Here is a 22,576-nt window from a genome sequence, read left to right on the forward strand (position 1 = left end):
TGTGTGTGTGTGTGTGTGTGTGTGTGTGTGTGTGTGTGTGTGTGTGTGTGTGTGTGTGTGTGTGAGAGAGAGAGAGAGAGAGAGAGAGACATGAGATGTCTGACTGGTCCCGGCACCAAGTACATTGAGAACCAGAGCTGCGCTCAGAGAGCCCGAGTACCTCCGCCAACAGAGTACTGTTGTTACTTTTGATGTCTCACTACGTTAACCGAACTAGAACTTCAGAACGGTAACATTCAAGTCGGAGTAAACATTTCTGAAAGAGTTCTGGCATAACGTCAGTAATTTCCTTCAAATGGTTCCACTTAAAAATTCCAATTAAACGTTGACCAAAATGACACTTCAGAATGGTGAAATTCAAGTGGAATCTAAATTGATTATTCAGTTTTCATGTTTTCTGTGACTTTGACCTTGAAATATGAACTGTGACCTTGAAAAGTGAACTCACTGTATTCTAGGTCCCAATACACCACTTCCACGCGTCAGATTTAAATACAGAATAATAATTTTTCAGACCAACTTTGACCTTGACTCAACTTTTGAGGATCAAGGTCAAAGGCCAAGGTCGATCAGAAAGAGTCTCCCTAAGAGGAACAATATGAGCCAAACTGGAATTTTCTGTGGGTGAGTAGTTCTGAAGTTATGGCTGATTGTGATTTTCACTTTTCTGTGAAAATCACAAATCTTGAAACTTGAGCTATGACCTTGAAAAATCTATTCTCAATTCGAAGATTATCTGAACCGTATGTCCAAATTTTATCACAATAGATGCAGAACTGTGCCCATGAGAAGAGAAGAGAAGAGAAGAGAAGAGAAGAGAAGAGAAGAGAAGAGAAGAGAAGAGAAGAGAAGAGAAGAGAAGAGAAGAGCGCAAACAGAGATTTCTGACGTCCGCCAGTCAGGATCTGGGGAGGATCCTGATTGGCAGGGTGATGGTCTAGTGGTTAAGTGTTGGGTTTGAGACCAGAGGATCCTCGGTTCAAATCCCAGCCTGACCGGAAAATCACTAAGGGCCCTTGGGCAAGGTTCTTAATCCCCTAGTTGCTCCCGGTGTGTAGAGAGGTCCTTGTATAGCAGCACCCTGACATCGGGGTGAATGTGAGGCATTATTGTAAAGCGCTTTGAACGTCTGATGCAGATGGGAAAGTGTTATATAAATGCAGTCCATTCATCCGGCTCACCTCCAAGTCTTTTTGGTAAGAATCCATGAAGTAGTTTTGACGTAATCCTTCAAAGCCTATATTAAGCAGAACTTTATCCAGAATCTGGATCCGGCTCACCTCCAAAATTTAATGGATTCTCATGACCTAATATCCATCTATGGTTTAAATTTCATCAAAATCCATGCAGTAGTTTTGACGTGATCATGCTAACAGTCAGATAGACAGACAAATAAGTAAAAGCCAATGATTTTATCTGCTTGGCGTACGTAAAAATTGCAGAACACAAAATAAGCAAGTGTAATTCCTTTGATTCCATAGAATCTGGTGATACTTTGTTGAAAGTTGCCAGAAGAGCAAAAATTCAGATTTACCTCTTCATGCTTGTGCTTCAAATTCTAAGAGGATGATTTTAACACAAGAAAACAGGTTAGATCTCGGGTCCAGCCTCCCATGTGCATTCTGGCAAATGGGAGCTAATGTTTCACACGTTCCTTGTAGGAAAATCCTCTGTTCTTCTCCACAGTGAAGTTGTGTAACTACCGATGCAACAGACAAGTGGCGCAAATTGCCGTCTCTCCAGTCACAAGCACAGAAGCCTATAACTCTTTTAGAGTTGTTATAGGTGTCCTTCAATTCTACCACAGTTGGATCAAAATGTACTAAATGTGAATATTGTGTCCTTTCACACCTGTTACAAAAGCTACTGGAGTCATGAAGTGGCTGAACAGTGTTTGGTGATGCTGATACCTTTGCAGAACTAAGGTCAAAGTAATTGGAGCCCTCGTGCTTCCTGTTTGACTATATGGTTGTGAGACATAAGTGATAACAAGTGACCTTTGGTACTTGGTCTCCTTGGAGGATCCATTGGTACCATTGGAATGATATGCCAAACAAACAGTTACTTAGGGACATTCAGAGAAAGAGCACCACTTGCATTGTGAAGGAACACAACTATGACAGTTTGACCATGTGGTGACTTTCTTTGGACGTGAACCAGCATGCAGATTCCTGAGTGTTGGGGATCTCAGTATTTGAAAAAGCCAAAGAGGATGCCCATGTTCACTTGACTGTGGCAGATAAATGGTTGCTTTTTAGATATGGGGCTGAATCAGTGGTCAGAAGGGGTGGTTATCATCCAGCACCCAAAGCTGTGCCACAGTGTGGGTGAGGCAGTGATGTGTGGCACCTATGCATGGTCCCATAACTGACCTGACATCTATTGCTATGTGTGAAGAAAATTCACTGACCACCGTCCATGTCTATGCAAATAAAGTGCTGTTTCAGCTGACCTTTAATATGGACCTCACATGCATGAATTGAAGTTCTGAAACCTCTTGTCTGCATCCATTTTTAAGGTAAGTTAAAAACTGTTAACTCTGTTTTTTAAATAGATATTTGCGTCTGTACGCTGTGATACAGAGGGAATGTCCTCTTTCTGTAAAGGATGGAGTGTGGGATTTGTGTTAGTAATGTGTTTTATATCAAAGCACGGATCATTACACATCTTATTGCTGTATCGTCAGCAGTCTTTTTTAAACAGTGTTTAAAGTAGAGACACCATGTCTCATCCAAGTTTTGTTCTGTTCCACTAGCTATTTCACTCAGAGTATAACTCAGTGAATGAATTCAATTCAGTTTTGGTTTCATCCAGTAAATATATGTAGCCCAGCTCAATTAAATTAAACCGTATGGATATACTTTGATTGATTTGGGGCCACATAGATTTACTGGATGACAGTCATGTACAAAATTGAACCGAGTTCATCCACTGAGTCACTTTTTGAGTTTATTTTTATATTTCATTGTTATTTTTTGTTTCCAATCCACTTTCATGGATTTCATTCCTATGATATTCTGATATTCTAAAGGATGCATGTCTGGAAAAATCTGTGTAGTCCCACAAGGTATTTGTTGGTGGAGATCAATTTGGTGCAAAAAATAATAAATCAAGGTACTCTTGAAGAAAAAAAAATTGGATGCTCTTATAAACATGGGTAATTAATATGGCTAATGCAGGGCAATAATAATAATAATAATAATAATAATAATAATAATAATAATAATAATGCCAGTGCATTCTATTTTGCCGTGCCATAGACATTTTAATATTTGTTTCCCTCAATACTCCCTTGGTTTTGGCACTACAATATATTTTGTTATTATCTCAGTGTCATGTGTTGGGGGATTAAATTTGTAGGATCTGACATTCTGTTGCCCCAATCTGCAAAAAACACTGAATCCTGTTTACTGGAAACCACAAAAAAATAGTATGTGAGGGTGGTTACTCTCACGACTGTAATAATTATACTCGTACATGGCAAACTCAGCCAACAGTAACAGGCAAAATTATATGGGCAGCTCAAACCACAATTGTAATAATTGTTCCAATAGTGACAGCTATTACAATAGATCTTGCAACAACAATCACATGGTAAATTTGTTGGATAACACTGCCATTACAGCTGAGAGTTGTCAGCAGCTGATTAGGTGCACAAAGGATTGTTGTGGAAGATAGAAATGCTCCAGATGTACAGCTGAGTTCTGGCCTGAACTGTGCCGCCGGAGCCCGTGACATGTCGAGAAGAAGCCAGATCATATTGGATCTTTATGTGATGATGATGAGGGTCCACGGCTCGCCCTGGATGGGGCACTGGTCCATCCCCAACCAACACAGGTACTACTAACGCAAAACCCTTCTGTGCATTTTCTCCTAGATCTAACAAGATGGACTTTAAATAATAACATCTTCATTTTTCAAGATCATCTATTTAGACAAGTAAAAGGCTGTGCAATGGGAGCATGTTACAGTCCCTCCTATGCAGGTTTATATACAGTAGTGTTCAGAATAATAGTAGTGCTATGTGACTAAAACGATGAATCCAGGTTTTGAGTATATTTCTTATTGTTACATGGGAAACAAGGTACCAGTAGATTCAGTAGATTCTCACAAATCCAACAAGACCAAGCATTCATGATATGCACACTCTTAAGGCTATGAAATTGGGCTATTAGTAAAAAAAAAAAAAAAAAAAAAAGTAGAAAAGGGGGTGTTCACAATAATAGTGTGGCATTCAGTCAGTGAGTTCGTCAATTTTGTGGAACAAACAGGTGTGAATCAGGTGTCCCCTATTTAAGGATGAAGCCAGCACCTGTTGAACATGCTTTTCTCTTTGAAAGCCTAAGGAAAATGGGACGTTCAAGACATTGTTCAGAAGAACAGCGTAGTTTGATTAAAAAGTTGATTGGAGAGGGAAAAACTTATACGCAGGTGAAAAAAATATAAGCTGTTCATCTACAATGATCTCCAATGCTTTAAAATGAACAAAAAAAACAGAGACGCATGGAAGAAAATGGAAAACAACCATCAAAATGGATAGAAGAATAACCAGAATGGCAAAGGCTCACCCATTGATCAGCTCCAGGATGATCAAAGACAGTCTGGAGTTACCTGTAAGTGCTGTGACAGTTAGAAGACGCCTGTGTGAAGCTAATTTATTTGCAAGAATCCCCCGCAAAGTCCCCCTGTTAAATAAAAGACGTGCAGAAGAGGTTACAATTTGCCAAAGAACACATCAACTGGCCTAAAGAGAAATGGAGGAATATTTTGTGGACTGATGAGAGTAAAATTGTTCTTTTTGGGTCCAAGGGCCGCAGACAGTTTATGAGACGACCCCCAAACTCTGAATTCAATCCACAGTTCACAGTGAAGACAGTGAAGCATGGTGGTGCAAGCATCATGATATGGGCATGTTTCTCCTACTATGGTGTTGGGCCTATATATCACATATCAGGTATCATGGATCAATTTGGATATATCAAAATACTTGAAGAGGTCATGTTGCCTCTTGCTGAAGACGACATGCCCTTGAAATGGGTGTTTCAACAAGACAATGACCCCAAGCACACTAGTAAAGGAGCAAAATCTTGGTTCCAAACCAACAAAATTAGTGCCTTGCAGATGTGAAGAAATCATGAAAAACTGTGGTTATACAACTAAATACTAGTTTAGTGATTCACAGGATTGCTAAAAAAGCAGTTTGAACATAAGTTTTGAGTTTGTAGCGTCAACAGCAGATGCTACTATTATTGTGAACACCCCCTTTTCTACTTTTTTTTTTTACTAATAGCCCAATTTCATAGCCTTAAGAGTGTGCATATCATGAATGCTTGGTCTTGTTGGATTTGTGAGAATCTACTGAATATACTGGTACCTTGTTTCCCATGTAACAAAAAGAAATATACTCAAAACCTGGATTAATCTTTTTAGTCACATAGCACTACTATTATTCTGAACACTACTGTATGGGTAAATGGGAACAAGATTTTGTATTTAATTCCACCAAACATTCTTTCTGTGATAAGATAATTTACTGGGGTAGGTATATAGATGATGTGTTTCTATTGTGATCAGGATCTGAATCTGAACTTGTGTCTTTCCATGAATTTCTTAAGAGCACTAATAGAAACATCAAATTGTCTCTGGAATTTGACAAGCAAAAGATTTGTTTTCTGGATCTGCAAATATTTAGAGATAATGCAGGCTTTTTACATACTACCACTTATAGAAAGCCTACTTCTCATAATACTATTTTACATTCTAAGAGTTTCCATCCCAGACACCTTAAAGATAACATACCCTATGGCCAGTTTCAGCGACTTAGAAGGGTTTGCGATGAAATAAATGATTTTGATCAAAAAGCTGCTGAGATGGAAAATAGATTTGTTCAAAGAGGTTATAAAAAGAGACTCCTTAAAAGTGCTACAAAATAGAGCAAGAAGTCTAGAACGGCAGTCAAATAAGACTACAGGACAGAGATCTGAAAAAGTGTTCTTTTCCACTAGATTCAGCACAGAATCACATCACATTAAAAATACGAGGTGTGTCCAAAAAGTATCGTACCTTTTTATTTTTTTGAAAAACTATATGGATTTGAATCACGTGTGATTACATCAGCCAAGCTTGAACCTTCGTGCGCATGTGTGAGTTTTTCCACGCCTGTCGGTTGTGTCATTCGCCTGTGGGCAGGCTTTGAGTGAGCACTGGTCCACCCCTCCCGTCGGATTTCTTTTGTCTGAGAACTTGCTGAGAGACTGCCGCTTTGCTCCATGAAATTTTTTTCAGAAACTGTTAGAGACAGGCAGTTGGAAACCATTCAATAGATTCAGTTGGATATCGGTGAAGATTCTGTCGGCGTGACGCGGATTATGGACTGTTAAAACCTTTTTAAAGACGGCCCACAGCGGCGGAGGGTGCGCGGCGTGCCGAGCGGCCATTCGACAGGCTGGATCGACCAGATCATTTCTAAACTGAATGCTGTGTTGATCATCATGTGACTACCACAGAAATGGCAACAGAGCTGGACATAGTACTTTTGCAGCATATTCCACTGTTACAGGAGATTTTGTAATGAAAGACATGCAGAGGATTTTGCGCGTCGGCACGAAGCGGCTCAGGACGCGCAGCAAAAAAACATCTCCGTCTTGGAAGTCTCACAGGACATGTTGGGGCGTGTCCAGCTGTTACACAATTTCTCGGATACTCACTCGACTGAAAGCCATCGAAAGCCATCTGAATCTTCTGAATGGTTTCCAACACGGAGCTGTTTTTTGTTGTTGTTGAATCTATCGAATGGTTTCCAACTGCCTGTCTCTAACAGTTTCTGAAAAAAATTTCATGGAGCAAAGCGGCAGTCTCTCAGCAAGTTCTCAGACAAAAGAAATCCGACGGGAGGGGTGGACCAGTGCTCACTCAAAGCCTGCCCACAGGCAAATGACGCAACCGACAGGCGTGGAAAAACTCACGCATGTGCACGAAGGTTCAAGCTTGGCTGATGCAATCACACGTGATTCAAATCCATATAGTTTTTGAAAAAAATAAAAAGGTACGATACTTTTTGTACAGACCTCGTATTATCAAGAAAAACTGGAATTTACTACAATGTGATGCCTCTCTACGTAATGTGTTTTTGGAACCCCCTATATTCAACTTTAAACGTGTGCCTACTTTGAGTGATAAACTTGTTCATAGCTACTTGCCAGCACCTTCAAAAAATACCTGGTTATCAGTCAAATGGTGTGGCAGCTTTAAATGTGGTCAGTGCAAGCATTGTTCTAATGTGGCCAAATGTAATACGTTTTATGATACACATGGACACAATACTTATGAAATACATTTTATTCATTGTAAAACTACTTTTGTGATTTACAAATTAGAGTGTCCAGTATGCAATGTGTTTTACATTGGCAGAACTAAACACCGTTTACAGGATAGAGTCTCAGAGCATAAGTATGCCATAAGAACTAAAAATGACAATTATCCTATGGCTCGTCATTTTAAGGACAAACATAATAGTGATCCTTCTATTTTAAGAGCTATTGGCATTGATCACATACCACAAACTATAAGAGGAGGCAATAGGATAAAACAACTGAATCAACATGAGACCTTTTGGATTTTCAGATTAAAAGCAACTATATACCCGGGTCTCAATGAAGATGTAGAATATTGCCTTTTCCTTTAAAGAGTTTATTGTCCTAGTAATATGCAATGTATTGTATGTTTGACATATTATCTATAGATTTTTGTATTGCTGGGCAGACACTAGGCCCCCTGTTGGCCACTCTTGTTTTTTGTTTCAGCTTTAAATACCCTTTATGTGACTTTGTTCTCACTGGATAAGTGATGATCCAATTGTTCACACCTGCTGACCCACCTATTTTGAGGTTTTTAATCAGACTTGTCTCAGAATGAGTGTTCACTTCCTGACCAAGGCTTTTAGCCGAAACGTGTTGAAGTGCATTTTTTAATTATGATTTGCCCATAAAATAAAGGCATTTCAACTTTTTTATTAGATGAGTGCCTTGGTATTTTTTCAAGACTTTATTAACACAGGTACCAATTTGCAGATGAGTGAACAGCAGATTAAGTCTCTTGAACAGTTACAATTATTTAAGTATTTGAACTGGAACAAAGGCATGTTTAACGAAACAAATACAATTTCAATAACAAAAACACTCATCAGGCAGCGAGTTTTTCTTTGTTGAAACGTCTCAAGGCTGTGAAATTGTAGTTATTCTAGTTGTGTGGGATTAAGACAAAGATCCAGGCTTTTAATGACTTCCTGGAGTCGTCCATCAGAAGTGTATCTATACTCAGTGAAATCTAGAAAGATTCACTTATCTTGGCAATGACATTCATGTTTCTGGATCCTCTGCTTTTGAGATCGAGAGACACCTGGCAAGAGTTTATGGAGTCATGGCATTGCTGGACAGAAGTGTTTGGAGATGGCAACAAAAATGCAGGAAAATTAAGTCTTAGCGTTCTGGATAGATTAGATTATATAGAACTTTATTGAGCCCTTGGGAAGACTCCCTCAGGGAAATTGAGGTTCCAGCAGCATTGTATAGCAGCACACAGGGTAAGAAGCACATAGAGCATCAAAAGTAGAAGTAAAAAACAATTTGCAAACTGTAAATAGAAATATAAATACCAGAAATACTGCTCGCTACTGGTTTACTGGCTACTACTGTTCCTCTCCTTCCCGTCCTCTGTCTTGCTGTTAGTCCTCCTCCACCTGAGTGAGGAGTTGTACAGTCTGATGACCTGAGGGACAAAGGAGTTTTTCAGTCTGTTGGTCCTGCACTTGGGAAGGAGTAGTCTGTGGCTGAAGAGGCTCCTCTGGTTGCTGATGTACAGAGGGTGACGAGCATCGTCGATAATGTCCAGCAGTTCATAAATAAACCAAGATTATGCTAAAATTGAACAAACAGAGATGAATATATAGATGGTGATGGCAATGTCTGTGCAGGAAAATCAATCAATCAATCAGTTTTATTTATATAGCGCCAAATCACAACAAACAGTGCCCCAAGGCGCTTTATATTGTAAGGCAAGGCCATACAATAATTACGTAAAAAAATGAAAGTCTTTAGAATTCTGGTGAGATTGAGATCCCATTATTTGTAATTTTTATGTTACACATAAAAACAAAATTGTAGGAGGGGTGAAGTTTTTGTATTGTTTTCCATGTAATAAACATCATATATAACTGATTTTGTACAGCAGATTTTTTGCTCACATCGATAAAATGTCCCGTCCAATCCCAATGTATTTCCATTAAACCCCTCGCATGTGGGACCGGAATCATTTACGTGATTAAAAGTCCGACCGTTTATTTTTTCACACCGTGCTCAGACTCGGAGCCGCAGCCTGACGTGCACCTGTTAAATCCTCAGACACAGCAAAAGGCTGTGATTTCACACTTTGCTGTTTTCAATCCTTCAGATCTCATCATATTTTAGTAGTTTTTACAGTGCACACACAGATAACATTCTGATAATGGAGCTAATACATTTGGCAGAAAAAAAAATTCAGAAGAAAGTTGGACCCAGTCATTAATGCTGCACACGTCCCGATGCAGGATTCCCGTAGATGTTTGGTGCCTCTGATCACAATGTATTTCCATTAAAAACTCTGAGCAGTCTGGATGTGCAGAGGTTCAAATTAAAGTTCAGCTCTGACACTCGCTGATAAGTGAGACAGGAGTAATTTCTGTGATTAAAAGTCCGAACTTTTAGTTTTTCAAACCATGTTCAGACTGGGACCTGAAGACTGATGTGCAGCTGTTAATCAGACACAAAAGGCTGTGATTTGACACTTTTCTGTTTTTAATCCTTCGTCTGCCATCATATTACGAGGTCTGTTAGAAAATTATCCGACCTTATTATTTTTTTCAAAAACCATATGGATTTGAATCACGTGTGATTGCGTCAGACAAGCTTGAACCCTCGTGCGCATGCGTGAGGAGTGGTCCAGCCCCCTCGTCGTTGTTTCATTGCCAGGAAATGGCGGAATGATTTGGGCTTTTTTTCCATCAGAATTTTTTCAGAAACTGTTAGAGACTGGCAGCTGGAAACCATTAGAAAAATTTATCTGGCTTTCGGTGAAAATGTTACGGGCTTGGTAGAGAATAAGGAGTGTTACTGTCGCTTTAAGGACGGCCCCCAGCGGCTGTGGGGCGCGTCGCGCTCCGAAGCCGCCATCGACAGGCTGAACGACCATTTCATTTCTAAACGGATGGCTGTCTGGATCCGTGACCATCGTGTGCCATTTCTCTGGTTATCACAAGAGCTGAACATCAACCATTTTCCGGCAGATTTCACTTTTAACAAGAGATTTTGTCATGGAAAGCCGAGCGGAGACTTCGCGCATCACGATGGATTCGCGAAGCCTCCGCTCCTCTTTCCATGACAAAAACTCCTGTAACAGTGGAATGTGCCGTTCATTTCCAAACTGGACGCTGTGTTTTATCCGGGACGTCGTCTGACTAGCACAGGAATTGTGAAAAGACGTGGACATCAGCACTTTTTCGGCACCTTGAGACAGACGTGCGGAGGAATTCCACGACGTTCCACTCCTCACTCAAAGCCTGCTCACAGGCGAATGACGCAACCGACAGGCATGGAAAAACTCACGCATGCGCACGAGGGTTCAAGCTTGTCTGACGCAATCACACGTGATTCAAATCCATATGGTTTTTGAAAAAAATAATAAGGTTGGATACTTTTCTAATAGACCTTGTATAACAGTTTTTACAGTGTGCATGGTGATAAATGGATCAGAAATTAAAGAATCTGGTGGTGATGATTGTAGAAAGAAAAACTTGTTGAGGGTCAAATTAGTCCAGAATAAATCATAATCCAGAGACGGAGAACTTTAAAACTGTCACGCATGTCATTGCATGACACAGAGTTACAGAGCTGCAGCTGCATAAATCAGGCTTTCAATTAATTAAATAAATCATCATAAATTGTAAATTTGATAGCTTAACTATTTTTATATTTATTTTGATAGCACCTGTACCTGGATGTGTTGTGTGTGGTTACATGATTTTTTAAAATGTTGAAAACATTAAAGGTTCATTCAGTAGTTCAGTGCAGTTGAACCCAAAATGGCACCATGTTCTGAGTTGACGCCACTATCCAATCAAGGCACTCTAGTGACAGCACATGCTCCCAAACCAGTCCTGACTGGATAATAAAGTTGTATTTGTTGTATTTGTCACTCTATTCCACTTGCTTACTACTCATCCATGACAGTAAAATTCTTGTGAAATCTTGTGTACTTACTGTAATGCCGCGTTCACACCGGGCGCGATCAGGTGCTACAAATTCGCGGGGGTCACGTGGTGATGGACGCACCTCCTTCGCCCAGTGTGTCGCTCTGCTTTTGCTGCGAAAATCTGCCCCGGTGCGTCATCAAATAGGAGGAGCTTCCATTCCGCTCGCCGGCTCCGGTTAACTAAGCCTGTCAGGCGTGTGCGTGTTTGTGTGTGTCTCACACATGGGTTGTTGTCATCACAGACAGAGGGGTTGTTGTGACATGTCACCCAGCTTTGTCACACTTGAGGACAAAACCATCTCATTAGGGCCACACTTACCAATGGATTCAACCGTTTTTCTTTAATTGGCATTAGCTGGTGAATGTAAAAATCTTTTGTACATCCTGTGATGTATTCTCCTCCTGCAAGTGATGGATCCATTGGTTTCCTAGAACTACAACAGCACTGTACAGCATTTTCCCACTGGGTAGCATATAAATTGCTATGTATGATTTACAGTAGTGATCTTAAGTACAGTGTAGATAAATATTTGGCAGTGTGAAAAGTTAATTTACCTTGTTACAATCTTGAGAAAACCTGATTCAAGACTTTCAGGACAGCTACTGTGCAATGGTTTCCTTTTCTTTGCATTTGACAGAATTGTCAGAACACTGTGAACTTTTGCTTTTATGGTGCATTCTTATTTTTATCAATAAGCTGACAATTATCAAATGATGTGCCTCTGATGTGTCATTAGAGGTGTCTGTTATTAATACGTTGTGGCTTTGTGAGAAGGTGATAACAATCTGTAGCTTCCACAAGGGATTATGATGGTAACCCTCAAATTAGATGTGACTATGGAAAGATCTGAGAGCTGTCACTTTCTTGTACTATTTTATTCTGAAATAATTTTTTTTCTATCACCTTCACAGCAATTAAACCACCCCAATGTCATAAAGTACCATGCATCTTTTATTGAGGACAATGAGCTGAACATAGTACTGGAGCTAGCAGATGCTGGGGACCTCTCACGTATCATCAAGGTAAGGTCCTTAGCACCACTACCACCATGCACACTTGTTCACACCTAATTACAAGCATTGCAAATCAAATTTTGAGAAGGCTGTATATCTAGTGAGACTAGCACAGTTGCTTAAGTTAACATGACGGACCTTGATCACACGGAGCGAGTTCCGAGTTGGAAAGCTGAGAAATGTCATGAGACGTTCCAAATTCAGGGACTATCATTATTTGCTGCAGGAGCTGCGTCTGGATGACGGCCGCTTTCAGTGGTCCTTCTGCCTCTGCGGGACCCAGTTTGTGGACCTCCTGTCCCATTCACGTGCGCACATGTAAACAATTAAAAAAAAAAAAAGAAACTCTGCTGCTCGCTCTTCCCCCAAAAACTCTGTCATAATTGTTTTTAGAAACCAGTCACCATTTGTTTTATTATAAATCTGTGTAGTTAATTAATAAAATATTCTCCACAGACGATTCGCTCGCACGCACACGTAAAGAAAAAAAAAGAAAGAAACTCCGCTCCCCCTCCTGTGGGGCTGCTGCTCACTCCAAAAACTCTGTCATAATTGTGTTTAGAAACCAGTCACCATTTGCTTTATTATACATCTGTGTAGTTAATAAGTAAAATAATCTCCAAGGATGATTCGCTCGCGCGCACACGTAAAATAAGAAGAAAAAGAAACTCCGCTCCCCGCTGCTGTGGTGCTGCTGTTCGCTCCAGAAACTCTGTCACAATTGTGAAATAAAGGACAAAAGAGACATAAGTCCTGCTCACAGGCTGCTACCAGAGACAGGACATGATCACATCTTCAGTCAAACTCCAGACATCTCCACGTCACTACATATTCAGTCCCTGATTGGTCATTGCGGCGTGATGAGACGAAAAGGTTCAGATTTTTCAACTTGGGGAGGAGGGCAACGCGACGTGATGCGACGCAATATTGCGCCACAAACACGCCAATCGCTCAAAATCGCTTCACTCGCGTCGCTTCACTCACGTCCATCACGTCACGCTGCATGACTTGGTGCCAAAACACGTTGTTCCATAGGGGATACATGGCAACCTGACGCTGCTGTTGCTCACGTCGCGCCCGGTGTGAACGCAGCATAATACCCAAGTTCATGCCAGGTATTTTTAGAAAATTTGAAATAAGCCATACAACACTCCATCTAAGAAGATACTGAGCTGTAAATTCAGCTTTGTCTTGCTGTTAAAAACTAATAAAATTCCAATATGTGCTTCAGTTCAGAAGCATTCAGAAATGCATGTCCAAAATTTGAATTACCTCCACCAACGAAGCTGAAGGAGGTTACGTTTTTGCCCATTTGTTTGTTTGTTTGCGAACAACCAATTTTTCATATATCGTTATGAAATTTTTACTGAAGAGTCGCATCCTAATAGGCAAGAACTGATTCAATTTTCAAGGTCTTAGGTCAAAGTACAAAATCCCTATTGTTAACATGGATTGAATTCATAACTGTCAATAAAGATTAAATTTCGTTCATATTTGAGAGCGTTATGTAAAATGGTATACTTTATCGACTGACAAAGGTGATCTGGATCTGATCCAGATTACAGATTTTGTGGTCATTTAAATTTAACATTGAAAACACCATTTAATGTATATTTTACATTATATCTTAATCAAATGTGCCTCAATCACTCTCATATTTGAAAGTGAGGTGCAGACTGTCACTCACTATCACCAGACAAAGTTTGATCTGGATCTGATCCAGATTACAGATTTTGTGGCCATTTAAATTTAACATTGAAAACACCATTTAATGTATATTTTACATTATATCTTAGTCAAACGTGCCTCAATCACTCTCATATTTGAAAGTGAGGTGCAGACTGGCACTCACTATCACCTGAGAAAGTTTGATCTGGATCTGATCCGCAACTTTAACATTAAAAAGCCCTTTTGATCTATATTTTGCATTATATTTTAGTTTCTGAAAAGTCACTTCTAACAGGACTTTGACCTTGAAATTTTTTTTCCAAGGTAAAAATTTGTGGAATTTGTAGGTTTGTGCTCTACGAGTGCGGTGCTCTAGTTATTGTTGTAAATTGTGACTGTTTTGAACTTTGCTTTTTTTTTTTGCTCCTGAGTGTTCCAGCCCATTGTTAGTCTTTCATCACATTTTGGAAATTTTGTCATCAATGGGCTACACAAAAAAGTATAAATAACTGGTAGAAGCAGAGGTTGAGTCATTTATTTGCTTATGATAAACCCACAGTTGCCCTCTGCATTATGACCTTATTAACCTTGAAAGGCAGGGCAGCTTACAGGCACATGTTATCTGCAGTACATAAGGTGAAGTATGATTTTTAAAAACTGTGACTGTTGTGCTTCTTGCTCATAATGCTGCACATTAATTTCTTGGAAGTTTGACTCACTGCTTTAGTTTTTCTTGTTTGTCTTTTTAAAAGCTGGTTTATCTTGAACTAAAATTCAAATGGCACTCAGACAGCACATACACACACCCCTCCAACAACACTTGAAGTGCCCGAACAGGAATCCTTTCTCTTGTGCACATTTTTAAAATATGAATCTTCAGTAAAAAAAATTCATAACAATATATGAAAAATTGTTGGCTCCAGGCTGTTCAAAACAAACAAACAGGGCCAAAAACATAACCGCTGGTGGAGGTAAAAATCCTCTCTAAGCTTTTGTTGCCATTGCTTCTCAGTTTAATTGGCATAATTATCAACACCATTCAGTAATGAGTAATTATAGACTTTAATTAATCCTCTGAATAAAAAAAAACATGGTGGAAATGCAAGTGATAATAGTTGTGTCACGATCAGTAGCTGGAGGACACTGACTACTAACGGACGCCAATCAAGTGGTGGAGAACTGAAGCCCTTTGAGCGATAGATGATGTCATTTTCAGATGTTCTGGCATTTGATGAAAGCAAATGCAGACAGTGCAAAGAGAATAATTATGTGCTTTAAAGCTCCTGGAAAAGGTTTGCTTTATCTGCCTGCACTGAATGACAACAAAAAACAAACAAGAGCAATCTGAGATTTTTGACATCTTCCAAGGATTGACAAGGACTCAAAAGATATGTGATTGACATTGTGACAAGGACTTTACCTGGATGCAGATTCTACAACACAATGCAATAACTGCACACTGATCCAGAATGGTCCGACTGATCAAGATGTTTCAATCTGATATTTAATTCACAAGATGAAACACATTTGTGCCTTCCTGATCTTGGTTTTACATTGTGATGTTTCTGCTGCAGAACCCGCATATTGATCCAGATCACTGCCAACATCCAACACTAACAGGCTCTTTGTACGACAGCCACATGCAATTTAAATTTTGTTAAGATCCATGAAGCAGATTTGAGATGATCCTCAAATTGTTGAAAATTTAAGAAATTATCCAGAATTGGGATCTTGATCCCGATTCACTCCAAAATTTTATGGAGTGTTCCATGTCTTAATATCTATCTGTGGTGAAACGTTTAGCAAAACCCGTGCAGGAGTTTTGATGCAATCCTTAAAAGCCTATAAAGTGAAATCCTGAGCCAGAATTTGGGTCATCTCCAAAATTCAGTGGGGTCTTCCATGTCCTAATATCTGTCTGTGGTGCAAATTTGGTGAGAATCCGTAAAGTAGTTTTGACATAATCCTTCAAAACCTATACAAAGTGCAGTCTTGATCCAGAAATTTTGATCCAGAATCCAGATCACCTCCAAAATTTAATGGGTTCTTCCATGGCCTAAAATCTATCTATGGTGAAAATTTTGTCAAAATCCGTGCAGTAGTTTCAACGTAATCTTGCTAACAGACAGACAGACAGATAAATAAATAAATAACCGCCACTGTTTTTATTACGTCCTTGGTGGACATAACGAAAGACGTCCAGAGTTAAGGGCCCCTTCACACATAAAATGAAGTTGGGCAAAAGAAGGAGGAACCGTCCAAAAATCCGCAAACAATAAACGAAATGTGTAATCGCGAAACATTCCACCTGCTGTCTGGAGGGACACACGGTCAGACGGGCGTGCACGATACAGCGCAGATGGTTTTGTGCACGCTCGTGCACGTGCATGAACACAGTGCGAGCAGCTGGAATGTGTGGCAACACATCGTGCCACTGCTGTGGGTAAAAAAAATAATGAATGAAGCAGTGGACTCTCATTATGCCCTGCTGGCCCTGCATGTCCAGCCAGCCCTGCGCATGTGTCCATCCAGCCCCGTGTGTCCAGCAAGTGGCACGTGTGTCCAGCCAGCCCCGCATGCCCAGCAAGTGGCACGCCAAAGGACACTGCGTCATGTGGACCATAGCTCACGTGGGTGACGTGACATTCAGATCGCCAGCTGAGTGTAGATATGATCTGATGATGCCTTTCACCTGGCACAGTCTGTCGATGTGCATGCTGTACAGCTGCTCCAGCCCGTTGCAAAGGCGATATATGTTTTTATGTATTTCCACGTGAGGATAGCAAGCACACGCACATGCTTCACAATAGAATAAAACAGAAAAGAACTTTGCTCAAATTAAGCTGTGGAATCAAGAGCGCAAGTAAAAACCTTTTTCTCCCGTCACAGCCACTAAACACTGAGTCTCGATGTTCTTGCATCCATCACTTGACTTGTCTAAAGACAACTGCCTGTAAAAGAACGACTGCGTAGTTCTGTTATATGGTAGTGACGGGTTCACATACAGCAAGAAATTAAATAATACTGACTGACTGAATTAATAAAAGTGATGAATGATGAACTGAAAAGGAACAAGCCATCTGCCGGGTTATGCCGACGTGCACTGAAGGAAGACAATCAATCAGTGGTGTTTCCTCCTGAGAGACAACACATCTCATTTAATCACAGGCAGAAACAGCGGGGTCGGACATCAGCCAGGCATTCACACACTAATCTCACCATATAGAATTTAACACCCTTCCTGATTTTTTTTACAGTGCTTCACACAGCCAGCCGCATGTGTGTGTCTTATCTTAGTGTTTAGCGCCAAGTGCTGCACAGAGACTAAATCCTAATCAAACAGCACTATTGTGGAGCAGAGGATAAATTTAGATTTAATGTTTTGCTCGGAATTTACATCTGGGATTTATGTCAGCTAGAAGTAGAATGTTGCCGGGGTTTAACATCGGCACAAACTGCATTTTAAAGCAGTCTTGAATGTACTGCCCTTTAAAATGAATGAGCAGGGCGGATGGTTGGGGGGGGTCCATCGACCTCCTGTAGAGGTTTACTGAGATATCAAGCATCAGACTGGAGAAAAAGGAAGTCTTTTTGAACATGGTTGTTGGTGCTAGATGGGCTAATATGAACATTTCCGAAACCTTTGAAATGTTTTGGGATGACTTATGTTGTGATTTAGCGCAATGTAAATAAGTTGATTTGGTGATCTACTAGGATTTGAACACAAAACCACCTCTGAGGTCTGTAGAGAATGATTCAGAAAATATCCAGTCATTGTCGGTTCCTTGAGTGAAATTTGATGTCAGAGGTCAGAGGAGAATGGTCAGACTGGTTGAAGATGAGGTGGTGGCCAAGTGGTTAAGTGCACTTGTTTCCATTGTGGAAGGTTCATGGTTCAAACCCCACCCTTGCCCATTCTCCATGTAATATGGAGTTGCATCATGAAGGGCATCCTGTGTGCAACTTGTGCCAAATCGATATGCAGCTCCACCTCCTATCTGCTGTGGTGACCAGCCAAAAAGACGTATTCTATTTCAAATGTGATCCAAATAATCTCTGCATTGGTCAAGCATCACGTGAAGCAGATCAGCCACTGCAACAGACGCCCACACCTGTCCATTAAGAACAAGAAACTAAGTCCACAGTGGGCTCATTACCAATAAACAAAGGATGATTAAAAAAAAAGTCTGAGTCTCAATTTCTGCAGCGGAGTTCAGCTGGTAAGGTCAGAATTTGGCATAAACTACATGAAAGCATGACAACTCTGATGTTATCATATCTCTGAATAACTTTGTTGAATCGTTTCCATGAAGGCAGTTCTGAAGGCAACAGTGCTACTGAGGTGTACCTAATAAAGTGGCCATGTAAGTGCAATAGTAACTGAGCCTCTTTCTGTTTGTTAAGTGTGCAGGATTTAGGGGCGTTTATTAGCAGAAATGGAACGAAGCATTCATAAACATCTGTCCATTGGTGTATAAATGAAAAATGGACTGCATTTATAGTCACACTTTTCCATGTGAGTCACAAGCTCAAAGCACTTTACAATGATGCCTCACATTCATGTTCTCAATCCCACCGCTTAACTACTATGCCATCTCCTTTGTATAATTACCTACAACAATGAATCTATGTGTTTTCAGAAGCTTAGAATGAGCATTTATCTATATGGAAGTGGGTCCCTCATGGAGGCCACAGTGTTCCACCACCATGTTGATACAGGAGCCCAAAAGGGACATATGTACATTTTGCAGTGTGGCTGTATGACTAAAAAAAATTTAAAAAAAAAAACGAGAAGAGGAATCAGTGGTTGCTCTACTATGCACTGTCTACTGCAGGGGTGCGTAGTACATCGATTGTGATGGACTGGTTGATCGCAAAGATAGTGTGGGTGGATCACATGGCATTAAAACTAGCCTGTAGCCAAACTGCCCACTTTTAATGTTTGATGCTACAAACTGTTCATCCGCTATTTTGTGCAGCAGCTCCGAGTTGAAAAAACAGTTGTCGTCGTCTCTCTGTGTCTCAAAGCGTGGTGATTGTTGTGTGGGCTGCTGAAGAGGAGGTACTGCTGGCCCACCACCACCAGAGGGCGCCCTGGCGTTCCCCGGCCCCCACATACCAGCCCGGGCAGGAGGTGTGGCTCTCGACCAAGGACATCCCTTTGTGTGTCGATTCCCCAAAGCTGAAAGACAGATTCATTGGACCTTTCAAAATCCTCAGGATCATCAACCCGGCCGCAGTGAAGCTTCAACTCCCGGCTTCACTGGGGATTCACCCTGTCTTTCATGTTTCCCGACTCAAACCACACCACACCTCGCCCCTCTGTACTCCGGGACCTACGCCGCCTCCTGCCCGGCTCATTGACGGGGAGCCTGCCTGGACAGTCCGCAGGCTCCTGGACGTCCGTCGTAATATCTGGTGGACTGGGAGGGGTATGGACCTGAAGAACGCTCCTGGGTGAAGAGGAGCTTCATCCTGGACCCGGCCCTCCTGGCCGAGTTCTACGCAAGACATCCGGACAAGCCTGGCCGGACGCCAGGAGGCGCCCGTTGAGGGGGAGGTCCTGTTGTGTGGGCCGCTGAAGAGGAGGTACTGCTGGCCCACCACCACCAGAGGGCGCCCTGCTTGGAGTGCGGGCTCCAAGCACGAGAGGGCGCCAGACCCAGAAGAAGTGACAGCTGTCACTCATCCTCTGCACCAGCTGTCACTCGTTCATCATCACCACCATAAAAGCCGGACTGCAACTCCACCTCCCCGCCGAGAAATCGACTACCATTACCAAGGTAATTCTTCTCTGCTATAATTATTCAGTGTATCTAAACTGTGATCTGTGTGCAGCCGCGTACCTGTGAAGTCTGTGGAAGACTAGATTGGCGGATAGTGAGAGGACGACGGTCTTCGTCTCTCACTCCATCCAGAAAGAAGACAACAGGAGCTGCTGGAGTGATAACCTAGTTTGGAGGTGGAGGTGCTCCCTCCTAACTGTGTTTGGACTGAGAATTACTGAGTGTGCGGACTCACACTCACTCATCATATTTCTGCTTTCTGCCAGCAGTACCAGGGTCGACAGCCGAAGACAGAGGCCACCTGGGGACTCGGGACTTGGCGGCTCCGGTGTTCTTCAGACCGATGGTGGTGGAAGCCGTGTGGGACGCGGCTTCTCTCTCGTCGGGGGTCTTCTATCTTCGAGCCTGCCCACACGTCACCTGGTGTTAAATTGACTGTGCAAATTACTGTACGTTTCGTTGTGTATTATCACAACATTAAATTGTTACCTTTTTGGCTTATTCATTGTCCGTTCATTTGCGCCCCCTGTTGTGGGTCCGTGCTATGACACCTTCCCAACAGTGATGACAGCACACCTGCAGTCAGCTTGACAAAGACATTTCTACAATTTTCTGTTCCTTAAAACTCTGTGCCGCTCTGTGAGCATCCTCGCTGTAGTTAAACTAAAAACAGCTAAAGACCCACAACGCGTTAACAACAAATACTAAGGGTTTTTTGTTGTTGTTGCCCCAAATGTGCCTAAAGTCTCTTTCTGAGGATGGCATGATGTAAAAAAAACGCTGATCAAACCTTCTTACGTCTCAATAAGGTTGTGCTTTTTGCATAAACACACGTTATCCATTGTTCCTGCTCAGATGGCAAACCAGGGGTGAATCCAGATGGAAAGAGGGTGCAGGAAGTCAATAAACCCCCCCACCCACCACAACACTCCTAGATTAAAGGTCCACTTTTTTAAGGCAATTTTTCACACTCCTAAATACTACTACTGATAATAACAATTTTCACTATTACTAGTATTACTCTGGGACTAAGTTTACTACAGTTCTTCACTAAGTTCAATTGATGGATGAGTCAATGTACAGTATGTTTAGTGTTTGTAATATAGGTAGATCATTTTGACACATCATCACTTTAAAAGTAGTTCACAAGCTGAAAAACTGTGGGCACCCCTGGTCTACTGGTTACTAGCGAACGCTAACAAGTTTGAAATTTCTTCTTGGTTTGTTTTTTGTTTGTTTGTTTTTTTGTGAAATGGAGAATCATACATATTGTTTATCACAAGAGGACGCAAGGCAGCGGGAATTCCTGTCACCATTGACGCGAAAACAAAGGGAAACAAAATCAGAACCAGCAACTGCAGAATGCAATCTGTAACCTCACCACTAGATGGCACTAATCTTACACATTGTAGTTTTAAAGTGTTGTTGTTTGAGCTGCTTTTATTGTGGCACAAATTTGACTATGACTGTCAACAAGAATTTGGAATTTAAAGTGGTTCAGAACATTTCTCGCAACCACCCCCCCCCCCCCCCCCCCCCCCCCCCCCCCCCCCAAAAAAAAACTCATTGTCTGATCCACAAGGTATCGAAAAAGTTTGAAGTTGAGACTTGGCTTATTTAATGGCACAGAGACTGATAACACTAAATTAAATGTGGGCCATATAACTGAACAACACCGCTCATATTTGTAATTTAATTTGAGGCTTCACTGAACAGGAAAATGGCAAAGATGAACCAGCCCACCAGAAAGTATTCTGCATATTTAGGTGACAGACCTGAGGTGTTCCTGCAAACATCTTCCAACATCAGTACCAGCTTTTTGAGTAAGTGCCAAGCCATCTACCTTAATAATTAATAAGTCTTTCAAAATCTTGGTCAGATTCAAACAGACTGTGAAATTATGCAGCAAGCACACACACACACACACACACACACACACACAAACTTCCCCTGTGTTTTGCAGTTAAAAAAAAGACCTGTACATGCAATGCACTTCAGAATAGAATAGAACAGGAGATGAGGCTAAAGAAACCCAGCAGGTGAACCATGTCGAGCATCCGTCTGCGTCCACATGCCTACCTGAGGTAACGCAGTGGTTCTATGGTTTCAGCCTCTGCATCAGCTGAGCTGTGGTTCATCTTGTCCATCTGTTTCCTCCCAGCACCACTATGAGATGTTGTGAGAAAGGATGAGCTGTGCCGCAGTGGAGAAAAGCAGTTCTGTTAGTTCTCTCTGGCTCTGGTTCAATAAGCACAGTCTGCCCCTGTGCCTGGGAAGAGACTGAGAATTCAAACAGGCTTCCTCTCTCTGTGGTCTTTGATTGGTTCAGCCCCTGAAAGGTAATTACTCTCTCTCTCTCTCTCTCCCTCCTCCTCTTTCTGTGTGCCCACCTCGTTCTGTACATCAGCTGCGTTCACCAACCAAAGCAGCCAATTAAGAATCAGGAGGCACGATGCCTGCCACATGATTGGCTTGGTCTGCTGTGATCATCACTTTTTGGTCATCCCCCGCATTTTTATACAAGCACATGTTCGTGCACACTCCTTGGAGGCAACAGTGTCTCTCGATGCAGAATGTAGAGTGGCAGAGTGTGAAAACACTTAACTGAATTACACGCAGAAGACTGTAACACCTCTCACTCGATGATGGGTGTTCAAGGACGCAACCACAAGGGTGAATATGAAACACCTCAGCAACCCCCCCCCCCCCCCCCCCCGCCAGGTCCTGCTCAAAGACAGTTCAACATGCAACGCCAGAACATACCCACAACTCTGACTCATTTAGCCCGTTCATTGTTGCACAAGACAAAAGCTCTTTGAAACCAA

The 22,576-nt window shown here is 41.5% G+C and overlaps 1 protein-coding gene across 1 annotated transcript in view; it reads right to left on the reverse strand.

Moving 5' to 3' along the window:
- Positions 1 to 21,967, reverse strand: part of yjefn3 (YjeF N-terminal domain containing 3) — a 185,330-nt gene extending 163,363 nt beyond the window's left edge. The window contains exon 1 of the mRNA XM_034180282.1: positions 21,831 to 21,967. Coding sequence (XP_034036173.1) covers positions 21,831 to 21,898 — 68 coding nt within the window. The 5' untranslated portion in view covers positions 21,899 to 21,967. The remainder of the gene's footprint in view (positions 1 to 21,830) is intronic.
- Between the last annotated feature and the right edge of the window lie 609 nt (positions 21,968 to 22,576).

The sequence above is a fragment of the Thalassophryne amazonica genome, chromosome 10, assembly GCF_902500255.1.
Source record: "Thalassophryne amazonica chromosome 10, fThaAma1.1, whole genome shotgun sequence".
In the NCBI taxonomy this organism is placed as follows: Eukaryota; Metazoa; Chordata; class Actinopteri; order Batrachoidiformes; family Batrachoididae; genus Thalassophryne; species Thalassophryne amazonica.